Below are 13,070 nucleotides of genomic sequence, written 5' to 3'. Positions count from 1 at the left end.
GCCCACCCCTTAGTCCAGCCCTGGCTGCATGGAGCCCTGAGTCAGTAGGAAGTCCCCAGCTGCTCCTGGGCTCCACATGGCACTGCTTCTTTGAAACATTGCATGCAGCCTCGGGCCAGGTGCTGCACACAGCATTTCAAAGCAGCAGCGCTGCGTGGAGTCTGGGGTCAACTGGGGAGTCCCAGCTGGCCCGGGCTGCATGCAGCATTTCAAAGCTGCAGCGCCACGCAGAGCCCAGGGTCTGGCCCCAGGCTTCATGCAGCACGGCTGCCTGTCTGCAAGAGCACAGGCAGAATGTGTCTGATGTGTGTGTATGCAACACCAAGAACACTTCAGCCATTCAGGGCAGTGTTTGAGCCAGATAGTTTGGCTCTTATACCTTGCCATCTGCTCCGTCCTGTTTATAGAAGGGAGGTCTTGGAAGGAGAGCCTGGCTTTCTAGTCAACTGTTCCCACCATTCCGCTACCATTCTGTAACTGCCCAGCTGGAGCCAGGCAGCCCGTGGGCACCAGGACCACGGTACTAAAAATAGCACCATAAGTGGCCTCTGCTCCAGTCCCAGCACACGATCTTGCCCCAGGGAACAGCTGGGGCCCTAGTTACTGGGGCTTCTGGGGCCAGACCACAATAATAAAAATAGCCCTGTGGTCTTAGCTCCAGGCCCACAAACTGCTTTGCACATCAAAGGCAGAAAGATAGGGAAGGGGCAGGAGGAGAACTAAGGGGGAGAGGGGTGAGTAGAGGAAGGATTTTGTGCAGAGGGGAGCGGAGGGGGCCAGGGCAGGAGAAGAAAGGGGCAAGGCACCAAGGGACAGAGTAGAGAAGAGACAAATGCTTGGAGGCCAAGAGGAGACAATAAGGAAAAGGGCAGGGGGAGGAGAGGGAAGGTGTCAGTGGGGGTGGGAGAAGGAAGGGGCAGGGTGATGCTGGGAGAGGGAAGGGGGGGCAGTGGGGACGAGAGGAAGAGGAGAGGGGAGCAGTGGGTGCCAGGAGAAGAAGAGTTGTAAGGAGGGGTGGGCATGAGGAAGGCAGGGGATGGAGCAAGTCATGAGTGAGGGCACAGAAGGGTGTAAGGGGAACTGGGGCAGAGGGTGGCAAGGGGGTGGGCACCAGGGGCAGTGAGGGAAGGGGGAGGCCCCAGGAATGTGCAGGGGTAAGGGAAGGTGCAGGTGCCACAGGATTGTGGGGGCGAAGCAGAAGGGCAGACACTGGAAGGGAGGAACAGGCACTAGAGGGCTGAGGAGGGAGGCGGGGCAGATGGGTAGAGGGAGGTGTTAGGAGAGGGGATGAGGAGAGTTAGCTACAGATGATCAGAGTGGGGCTAGAGGAGGGGTGGGCACAGGGGGAAGAAAAGGGCAGGTGCAGGGGTTGAGGGGGGGGCAGGCGGGTCCCCAAAGGGCTGAGGGGAGTGAGAAGGGCAGGAGCCAGGAACGCAGAGGAGGTTGAGGGGTGGGGGGCAGCAGGCACCAGGGGAGCAGATGGGGGGGGAGGAGACATGGCAGCAGAGGGAAAAGGGAGGGGTTTATGAGATATTTATTAATAACTTGCGTGCCACACTAGCACACATCCAAACAAGCGCACATGAACTCAGTACTGGTGCACAAAACAAAACTCACTCCGCTCATGGGAGGAAAGTCTTAGAAGGAACACTAGTCCTATGCAATCTATTTTCATTGCAAAGGAATACATACATAAACCATAACGGAAAGTTATATGGCAAAACCCAGAGAGAAATAAGGACCACTAGCCAAAACAATGCTAGGAATGTGCTTTATACCTTGTTCTGTTTTAGCTCATGCTCCAGATACAGCTCTCTTCTTTGTTAAGTCTTGCCCAACAGTGGAGTTTACTTTTATATGTACAAACTTCTGTTCTGTTTCTTTCCCACTATCATGAAAGTGACTCATCAAAACATATTTGTGCTTTAAGGTCTAGTTCAGATTTGCAAAAAAGAAACTGAGATGGAAAGATTCTGCATTTTTCTAATTTAATAGAAATAACCAAAACAAAGTGGTTTTTAAACAATGCTTTAAATTGATCTAATACAACTTCTACATCACATTCCAGAGCATTTAACAAGAAATATTTACAGGCAGCTAATGTATTAAATAATCATGAAAAGAAAAAACTTGCCTTTATTACACACCAGCAAAAAACACAGGAACGGAACAATTAGAAACAGTAACTGTTAAAAAAGTTAAATATGATTATTCAGAGAATACAATATCACAAACAGCACTTTTTGAAGAATCATACTGAAGGATGAGCAAAATTATCTATGTGCAAAAAGAATACCAGTTTAATTGCTGGAAACAAGAAATTATTGAGATTGCTGTGAATTTAACTCTTCCATGAATATGCTTACGTATAAAATTAAAACAAGCTTGTGACTGCATAAATCTTTATATGCTATATACATGTTTCATGATGTTCTGAACTGAAGAAATGTTCGCATTTGCAGACCATTACCAGTCATGTATTTTATTTTATTCCTTTAAATTTGTGTCACTTTTTAGAGGGAAGGCTATAATAAATCAGACTTATAGAATTCTTTTAGTACCTTTCCTTATAAATTCAGTTAATTTTAAAGAAAGCAGCCTTCAGTTATAAAGATCATTCAATAGAAAAGGGCAAAACTGCATTTCATACATGTAATAATACAATAAAGATATCTGCATTAACTGCAAATTTTGAAAACTATTTTGATTCAGATACATTAAAAACACAAGAAGAAACACACTAGTAGGCAAACACAAGAAAATAAGATGGAAGTGTTACTGTACATGCACCTTGACAAAGAAATTGCCGTATCTGAAGTTATAATGTATATGTTTAGTTTGAAATAGGTCTATGTAAACTGTGGCATATAAATTTGTTAAAAAAGTACCTCCATTATTTACTCAAACACCTACTTTTTAAAAAAATATGTAACTTTCCCCAATTTTTAAAATAAAATGCCACACTATATTGTCAATAACTCCTGCACACTTTTAGTTTTAAAAGCTAGACTTGGTGATATGCATACAAACTTTCCTATAAAATCACTATCCAAAGGAAAGGATTCCTGTCATGCTAATAGGCAACAGACAAAGCAGTTTATTGCTTTTTCCAAGGAAGAGAATAACAAAAAAAAAAAGCCTACATCCAGTACATCATACACACAACTTTAAAACACTGTTGCCATTACCTAAGCTTAAATAGGATCAGCTAACAAACTAGGCTATACAACAGAATGGTTAAGCTTGGGTTAATTTTAAAGATCTCAGTTCTGGTAGCTTGTGGAAATGTTTATAAAACATTTCATTGATCCAGTGTTGAGTATTCTGACATTCCATCGATGCCACACCACATAGTATTAATGGTGATATTTCACAAGAAACAAGCTATCTACCTTTAACAGAGCATTTCTACTCAAAAATTGGAGGAACATCCTTTTTTGGATAGTAACTCAGCCTTAACATTATATGGTAGGCCACTTAATTCCAGGGCACAGTTAGGAGACCTGAATCTATGTAGCTGGTTAAATTAACATTAATCACTAGTAATTATATGGCAGGATACCTGCTGAGGTAATTGAGAAGTCCACAATTAGTATGCTGTACACTTTTCACTCCTGTTTCAAAGCAAGTTGCTTTATACTACTTTGGATTAACTTAAACCTCAAAACCATTTACAACAAAAAGTGAGATGTGAATGATCTTTTTACAGGAGCATTTAAAAATCAGAGCATACTGTTACATCACATGCCAAAGCATCTTCTTGCCATCACATTAGAACATTGCAACTGAGCATATACAACAATGATGCATGCACAGTGCACCCCCACTATCTGCTCCTAGGCTCATCCTTAACGTAAGGCATGTTTCTAAATCCCAGTGTAGCTCAACTTTTATTTGCGTCTATTGCACACGTATCCTTCAGTACCCATTAACTGCTGAACAGAGGCTGCTCCCAACATGTCCAGATGTTAATATAAAATTCAACAATTTGCTGTTAAATAGAATAAATGTAACTGGGCACAAATACATTCTGGCTGAGTGAACTCAAACAGTTCTAGGATAAATTTATGATCACAGTCTAAGGGAATAAAAAATAGATTAAATGTAGCTTATATATCTGTCAGCATCACTGATGAATGGAATCTAGCTAATTCCGAAGTGTTACTCTGATTTAATATATTTGGAGTGTCAAAAGGAAAGAAAAGAATGAAAACTTAACTTGATTTGATTGTTCTCTGTTCTCATTTACTTAATTGGACTGTTCTCTTTTGGTTGTACACAAGATAAGAAAACTTAAGGTTTCTTGCCAACAGTTCAAAATGTCATATAAACATCAATAGCAAAATAATCTTTATTGTCATCTGCAGAGATGAAAGGAAAAACTAACTTTTTAAAGTTTACTGGATAATGTGCAAGAATAAAACTTGAAGATCAAAGCTGAGTGTCACTAGCAATGGTTAGTAGATGGAACTAATGGAATACAAGCTTTGTTAACATTTAACAAAATGCCTCAAAGAGAATCTACCTGCTTATGTGGAGTGGAACTAGAATAAATTGTCCAAGATGTTATTTCAAAATGTTAATATATCTACAGAACAGTGTGTTTAAATGCCATAAAAACTGGCAACACAAACTGAAGACAATCCATGAGATCTCATTTTTCACTGTAATTTTAATAGTGAATATTCTTTTCAAATGGACAAGATTTTCTGAGATGATAAACTAGAAACTGCGCAAGGAAGGAGAATAGTCAGAGTGGGCTAATCTTACCAAAATTAGAATTTCCCATGCATATTTCCCACCCTTTCCTACTGACACTCAAAGACTTGTAGGTTTTACAAGAAATTGGGTAACTACTTTTGGCATTAAAATGTAAATGGTTTATAATGGCTACATGAGACAAAATCCTCTGAGGAAAACATTGTTTGAACAAAAACACAAAATGAATCCAACAGTTTTGTTCAAGTTTAAAGTGTAACCCAAAGAAGTAAGAACTGTCAATGCCTTCAAATCCCTTTCCATATTTTAGAAGGGATTTTGGTCATATGTGAATTCATTTTTATGACTATGTAAGAAGAAACTTAATCCTAAGTGTTGTGTATAAATACATTTTTAAGATTTGATGAATCAATACTTTTTTGCTAAAAATATTTACCTCTATTTTATGGTTAAGATAAATCTTTCTTTACATGTGGTTTTTGTCATATAAATCAATCGTGCTGAATGTAAAAAAAAAAAACCCAAAACGTTTGCCATTGATCTGCAGTATTTTAGCAAAATTTTATAGCAAGTTTACATTCTGGTTATCCTGATCTGGTTTGCACTCACACACAGGACTGTTCCATATTATTGTGACAAAATTATTCCATGCAAAGGCTAACAATGACATTTCTTGGTGCCCATCCTTGCAGATCATGTCAGAGGAAGTTTTAACTAGCTCATTGTACAGGTCTGTCTACCCACAAATGCTGAAATCAAGGCAGTTTTCAGTGGGATGGTAGAACATAGATGCCTATTTGAAACAGAGCTTGGATAGTGAGTAATCTGTTTTCAGAATGCAACTAGAAATCACTCAACCTTTCAACCCCAGGTCTGTGCAAGTGCTCCATTTTGTGGCTGGATAAGTAACCAAATTCCAACAGGTTTATTCTATTTTTTCCAGATATTTCACTTATAAGCTGCTTCTGAAGAAAGTTCTGAGTAGTTTTCTAATAAAATAAGATAGAAGCTCAGTATGAATGCAATGTTAAAAATAGACAGCATATATTACAAATCTGTTCTTGATAGGAACATTAGTAAGAATACATATAAGCTTAAAAACAGCTCAGCAAATGTTGCCGATCTGCAGAAAATTTCAGTCCACTATTTACAAATAAGACAAAGTGAATACAGAAAATTTTACACATTTGGTAGTCAGGTTATTTTTTGCCAATAGTGGTCTATCAGAAACTGATATCAAGGAAGACTGGAAAATCACTAATTACCTTCTCAGTCTAAATGTGTATGTACAGAAAACTATATAACTAATATTGGCACTATCTGCCTCTGCAGGGAGATTTAGACTAGACAATAAAATCCTAAGAATTTCAACTAGAAATGCCTGTAAGGGTCCTGTGCGTAAGATTCCATTAATAAATATGCATGAATCCTACGGAAAACATTCATTGCAACCAGGCTTAGCTCTGCATGTATTAAGAACTCACACTCCTGCACTTGCCAATTCAGAAGAGTTTAATGATCATTTGTAATGTTTCTATACATAAAAAGTTGGAAAGAAAGCAGAATCTAGAATTAACACAGAAGATCAGTTACTCACAACATCACTTAAATGGGAAGATAAAAGCAATGATGCAATTCACACTTAAGTTCACACAAGAGGGGATTGATTTTTAGCAAAGTTTTCTTACAGTTTAGACAGCAGTCCATCATGGAAGTGATATACAGTTGCTGTATTGGTCCAGACTTAAGATCACTAATCAGTATGACAGTCCACATATCTGTACAAGGAGCATCCTATATCAACTCTGCATCTTTATCAACATTCACCCACCTCTATTTGTGAGAACATGCCAAGAGAGACCTCTGGAAAAGAAAAGGAATTTCAAGTAATCCAACCCTCCCCAAAATTACAACCAAACTTTTCCCCCGTTGACAAGAATGTTTCTGTACACATTTTTGTAATCTAATACTGTCTAAAAACTATCAGCTTCTTCAAAATGACCACTGAAGGCATGATAATATTCCAGGAACACTTAAATAACAGTTTTTACAATAGGTTTAGGTCCATATCATCAGATTACTTTATATGCACTGGTCTTTCATCTGATTTTAGACGTTTTCTACGTGGCTGTATAAAATCTTCATCGGAGTCCTCAGTTATTTCACCATCATCCTCTTCCTGCTCAAATTCAGGCAAAGGTTGGAAGGTCCTGTCTGGGTAGATCTCTGTAAGTTTATCTTCAAAGTACAATGCAACTGCCTTCCCTGCCTGTGCTACTTCTGAATCAGCCTGCAAATAAAAAAAGGAATATTCACCTGTTGGTAATGCACATCCCTTCATCAAGTGTGCGTGGTCTGAAAAGCTTACCTTCAAATTAATCTCTTGTGTTTCTGCATAAACTTGAACAACTTTCATCATCTAAAAAGGATACCAGAGTCAAAAAAAATGAAATTATAATCCTTTCTAAAGTTATGAGATTGCAAAGGGTCGGATGACTACAGTTAGCCATAACAGGAAAAACAGATTGTTATGACCAAATCAGTACAGCTCTAAAATTCAATTAAATATAGGCCACCCTCTTTATAAGGCTGGTTCTAAATCTGTTTCATGAACCTTTGGCAGGATATGAAATTATCGAATAGTAAGCAGCTCCCAGTCATGTTAAAGCACATGATAATAAACACTCACGACAACATTCCTTTATAATAAAAGTTCAGGTGCCCAGACTATCATGGTAAGTAAGTGTTCTGTGTTTCGTAACAAAATAGCTCCTGTGTAAATATTGTCTATAAAAGAAATGAGTGTGCTTTCTTGCAGGTTCCATTTCCTCTTTGATTACCTCGTGTCAAGCTATAGAAATGCAGTAACTGTATCTGGACCTGTATCATGAATAAGGATTGGATTATGTCGTGGCAGTCACCACTGTCATGGAATTGAAAATTTCGCTATTTATACAGAGCCGTCTGCCACGTTATCAATTCATTAGCTTGCTGTGATCTAGTCCTCTTTGAAAGAGGCTAGATTACAGCCAACTAATGAACATTTCACAAGGAGCTTGCTACCCTGCATTAAAGGTTTGGTAATTGTCTGTGAATTACATCTGTTTCAAAGAGGACTAGCCCAACGTGAGTTTAAACTGTTAATGCACAGGAGAAGGGGCCTCAAGATCACCACCAAATTACCTTTTTTTAAAAAACCATGACCATACTGTGAATTATGCATCATTTTCTGAGACAAAACTGCATCCATAGTGATGAGTGGTCAGATTGCCTTAGCTTCCATAATCAGCCCTTAAGATGACAGTCTGAAGAGCCCTTTTAAAGAACCACTGTTCCCCGGAGCTTCCCTGCTATTCTTACAATAGTTACACTATACTTTTCAAGAGAAGTAGAAATGGTTTCTTCCGGAGTGAAGGCTTCACTCACTCCCTGGATCAAATGGTTCCTAAGACACACTTTTTCCATATTCCCCATTAACTTGCACCTGACAGATGGTTATAAAGAAGTCAGGTCCCAAGTGCTTATGTCTAAACCTATCATGTGGGAAAAGGGCTTCACCCCAAAACTTGTTTTAACACTTATTTACATTATCCCAGTATTTTATATGGGGCTCAATCAGTTTTAAAAATAGGTTTGTTTAATCTGTGTAGTGGACAAATGCTTTTTATACCTCAGAAATCTGAAGTTACAGATTGAAAACTTTCAAAGTCATTTCACCATTGCTCAGGCTCATGCAAGACCATTACCTATAGTTTGTTCTCCAGGCCTTCATGTGATCTTGCTTCAAATGTTCAAGAGCTGGTCATTCCCCCCACATCTCTCCAGGACTAATCCAAATTCTAGAAGGCTTGGCATCAAGGACTTTGTGACAATCAGAGAAAGTTTTCTTTTTCTTTGTTCCACTTTATTACTGCTATTCTCTCCACACCACCTTACATGGTACCTCCTCTAAGGAGTTGGCATCCTTCACCTCTTCATGTGATTGAGTTCATGTGAATAACTGGTGAGCAAAAAGTCCCACTGATGCTGGTGAACTACCCACAGTTCCTGGAACTATTACTTTCCTGTGTGGGCTACCCAGTTGAGGACTGCTTCCGTGTCACGATAGAGCCAAAAGAGAACTGCCAGAAATGTTGGGGCTCTGCTTACATTTATGAAAACCTGACGGGGAGCTTAAAAAAAAAAGACAAGCTCTAGAGCAGTTTTTTTCCTTAGTGGTGTAGGACTTTATCCCTTAGTAGTATTTATGGCATAATACTGGTAAAGCATTAATGGCATATTCCAGTGGCACAATTTGAATTATTGCAGGGACTGCTCAATTTACACACCATGGTTCTCAGATATGGTGACTGTCCAGTGATGATGGGCCACCCAGAAGGCCTTAGCAAATAACTACATCATGAATCTGAACCATATGTACAGCTACTTCAGAGACCTCGCCTTCTCACCAACACATGTAAAAGTTTTCCTTCAGAGCCCTTTATAGTCCCTTCTAACTAAAACCAAAAGCAAGATCTGTAATTAACTGGTTTGTATTTACTTATAAAGGGACCGACTCTGCATCTGCTCCACAAATAAGAGTACCCACAGACCGCCAAGTGGAGTTCTGTGAGAGACAGCTGTGGGATCAGGCCTAGGTAAAATCATAATCTTAAAAAAAAAAAAAAAAAAAAATCTACAGTTTGGAAGTTAACATACTTCATTAAACCTTTCACAGTTCTTGAAGATCAGCCGGACATCTGCCACAAAATCATCAGGAGTTTGGTAGTGCTGGGAATGTTTCTTTTGGAGCTTCTTTTTTACTGTAGATAAATCCATTGGCTTCTTTATAATTTTATAGTAGTTTGGTATCTGTGAAGAAAGCGTAAACCAAATCATAAACCACCAAAAAAGACTGATGTGCAATCTTTATACTTCACAGCAGGAGAATTAATCTACTTAACATGAGTGTATTAAAATCCAGGAGCCCAATTACAGCATGAATACGAGGAAACAATCAGAAGACAATGACTCCATTTATGGGGGAAGAAAAGAGGGCAGAGCCTCTATTAACACAACTTTTTTCTTATATTTCAGAGTCGATTATTAGCATTTAAGAAACAAACTTAAGAAGAAAGAGGATATTAGACCAGAATGGGCACTAAGTGACCTGCAGGCCAGACCTGGCTCACCAGGGTTAGCCCCTGGGAGCTTGCCAGATGCTTCATTTACCTGTGGATGTGGATGTGCAGGTAAATGAAGTGTCCAGCAGCCCATCAAGGGCTAACCCTGGTGAACTGCTTATTGCCCTCCCCATATTAGACCATCATTCCTAGAATCATTAAAATCGCTTGTTTTCGCTTGTTTTACATCTCAAAACACAGATCAGATTTGTGTTTCATTCAAATGGTTGCTCTGTTAAAGCCCCTTGCTAACCACCAATATTACAATATTTTGTGGTTTATTCAGTATCCCAAACCCTGTCCTGTTCATTCAGCTATAGCTACTGGGAAGGATTTTCTTAATTAATAAGTGTAATGGTTCAGGAGTACCATGTTAGGTACGACTAGTGACATTTTTGGTCTGGTTTTACTCCTAAAACATCTCTATTAGGGATGTTAGATTTGTGTGTACTTTAGCAATCATGTAGAACCACAACCATTTTTATTCGTTACACAGTTACTCAAAATGGTCCCCAGGGGCCGGTGCTCCCAGCCCCTCTCTTGGGGGAATCCCCTGCCACACTGCTGCTGCCTCTATCAGATGCAGCAGTGCAGGGTAGTAGGTGGAACCTGTTCGTGGGGAGGCCTGAGCTAGGAGATGCTGCTCCCCCAAGAACCCCCCTTGCTGCCCCTGTGGGAGCCGGCTTCCCACAGGCACCAGCTCCTGCGCCCCCCCTTGCTGCCTCTAATACAGAGGCAGCAAGGGGGTTGCTTGTGTGTAGTCGTTTTGATTAACCAATAAGCCCAGGCTTATTGGTTAATTGTTTAAATGTCTATACCCTAACATCCCTAGTGTCTATTGCAAGAGTAAGCAACTCATTCAAAAAAACACCAAGAACTTGTCACAATGGTGGCCTTTTGGAGACATTGTTGGCATTTTATGTTTTCCATAGTTTCATGTAGTGGGAGACTCACCGAGGCTGGGACTGGCTCTTGGAATTCAATGCTCAGCTCATGGCAATATAGGTATAGCAGGAGACGTTCACATTTCTTGCAAAGGAACAAAAAACTTCAAGTGAATATCGCTTTTTAATCCGCAATCTAAAAACTAACAGTAAACTAATATCTACATAGGCAAAGACTATATAGTCATATTTATAGAAAATAAAGTTCTTCAAGCCTAGAAACCTCTTCATTCATTTTAAGTATGTAAAAGCTAACACTGATAAACATCTACACAATTTGTTAATCTTTAAGGTGCTGATAGACCATTCATTTAAGTTTTTCCAGTTATAGACTAACTCGGCTACCCCTCTGAAATTGATAAAGTGTGTATGGTTAGAGAAGGAAATATGCCTTTATTTTGGCTAGCATAATATACTTAATACTAAACCTCTTGACTCCTTTTTTTGCTTTCCTTTCCCCAAAAGAAAGCTGGAGTTCCAACAAAATTTGCACAAGGCAATAACTTAGTAAGAACAGAGATACTAGTAGACATTTAATGACAATGTTACTATTCATACTGTTAAATGCAACTGAACTACATTTAGATCAGAACTTTTATTCATAAAGCCAGAATTAAGCAATCTAAAATTCCATTCAAATAATTTTTTTTATATTTCCCCTCAAACATTTCCTTATTTCAATTTGTTGATAAGTTCCTCTGAAAAATGTATTCATGGTGAAGAAGATCTAAGGACTACTCTGATTGATGACGTCAAAACACTTTAGAGAGTCTCCATATCAGACTCGCTATCATTTTGCAATGGTCATTTTGTTATACATATGCTCTTAGAAATACCTACCAACACATTTCCCCATGAATTTAAGGCATCAAATGTACATATTATGTCAGTAGATTAAAACAACCATGTTAAATCCACAAAAGAACTTTCAATTACAAATTTTTAGAAGGTTGACTCACATTTAAAGCTAATCTTAATATATTTTATTAGCTGTGCGCGCTCAGAAATTTTAACCTACTGGACAACTACAGCTAAAATATAGGGATGACTAATAACAAATCAGTTAATCAAAAATTAGGCGGTTTTTAGATGCAGATACCTACAGTATTTGACACATACCCTTTGGTCCACAGGACTTAAGCCTTGTGCTGTTTTCCCCTTCTTACTATGTTGCAAATTGTCACAATCATATTCTACTTCAGGTTTGCTTAGATCTCTGCAGAATGTACATATCCACTCCCCACTAAATAGGAAGACACACAATTAGTCCAGGAATCCACCAGAGATTACATCTACTATGTGACCACTTTGAAGTTTCAATAACTTCTAAGCCTTTCAAAAGTCAAACTGTACCTCAAGACTCCTTTTAACTTAGTACGTATCACAGTATAAGTTTTACTCATGTGTTCACTAAGAATTCTGAGCACGATTTTACAAGTCACTGGAAATACTGACTGATTCAGCACAAAAATAAATCCTAAGAACGAAGGCAATCTACATGCTAGAGAAGTTCGAATGCAATTCCTGGGCACTCAAGTCCCAGATCCTCTTGTGATATTGAGTTTCATGGTGAGAGTAAGCCCACAAAACCAGTAATGTGTTAATTTCTGGTACCTTGGGAAGCTGAGAAGTGTTGGTACATGACAAGTGAGATGAAACACTTTTGGGCACTTTTCACAACACAACAAATCGCCTCCATTTTGGCATACAGCGCACCAGTCTTCATTTGGATCATCTTCTTTGTTGTTGCCTTCCCCAACTCTAGTTGACCGATGCATCAGACTTCTCACTGGAGATTTCCCATTTACAAGACTATGTCCAGACTGTTTGCAACTCTCACTTAAATCTGCTGGTTCAGCTTTTACATGATTTTCAAGACTTCCTAATGCTTCCAACTCACTGTCCAGATGCAAGTTAGTGGAGAGGGGTGGTGTCAAGCTGCTCTCAGGACTGCTAAGCTGAAATAAAATTACTACATGAAAGTCTGCAAAGAGATCAGTTTTACAAATTCATCTTTCCTAAGGTGCTAGAAATCAGAAGCCTCTGCTGCTGGCTAGCACTAGTACTGCAAACTAAAATGCTTCCCAAAAAACAAATACTGGCAATTCCTCCTCGGCTAATGGAGTTACATACTCCTGCGCCATGAGTCTCCAAGCCTGGTATGGGATGATCCATTTCCACTGACTACTTTCATGGAGAATAAAACTTTTTGCCCTTCCCCAGTAGTCTTTAAGACTTCACTCTT

General features: G+C 39.3%; 2 protein-coding genes across 8 annotated transcripts in view; one reads left to right on the top strand and one right to left on the bottom strand.

The window, feature by feature from the left end:
- LOC142820905 (uncharacterized) overlaps positions 1–13,070 on the top strand; it is a 67,600-nt gene that overhangs the window by 32,784 nt on the left and 21,746 nt on the right. For 3 of the 7 annotated variants that reach the window (XM_089773571.1, XM_075910408.2, XM_089773569.1), the window contains exon 4: positions 7,538–9,419. The exons of the other annotated variants lie outside the window; for them this stretch is intronic. In XM_089773571.1, the coding sequence (XP_089629697.1) occupies positions 7,538–7,587 (50 nt within the window). In that variant the 3' untranslated portion in view covers positions 7,588–9,419. Of the gene's footprint in view, positions 1–7,537; positions 9,420–13,070 lie in introns of those variants that run through there. 7 annotated transcript variants of the gene reach the window in all.
- The window catches only part of TRIM33 (tripartite motif containing 33), a 65,227-nt gene continuing 54,128 nt past the window's right edge, over positions 1,972–13,070 (bottom strand). The window contains 6 exon segments of the mRNA XM_006118832.3: positions 1,972–7,009; positions 7,088–7,138; positions 9,418–9,570; positions 10,836–10,910; positions 11,945–12,068; positions 12,440–12,783. Of these exon segments, the coding sequence (XP_006118894.3) occupies positions 6,797–7,009; positions 7,088–7,138; positions 9,418–9,570; positions 10,836–10,910; positions 11,945–12,068; positions 12,440–12,783 (960 nt within the window). The 3' untranslated portion in view covers positions 1,972–6,796.

Source organism: Pelodiscus sinensis, chromosome 27, assembly GCF_052426305.1.
Source record: "Pelodiscus sinensis isolate ZL-2025 chromosome 27, ASM5242630v1, whole genome shotgun sequence".
Classification (NCBI taxonomy): domain Eukaryota; kingdom Metazoa; phylum Chordata; order Testudines; family Trionychidae; genus Pelodiscus; species Pelodiscus sinensis.
Note: the sequence above shows the minus strand (reverse complement) of the source record. Positions and strands in the feature narration are given on the sequence as shown.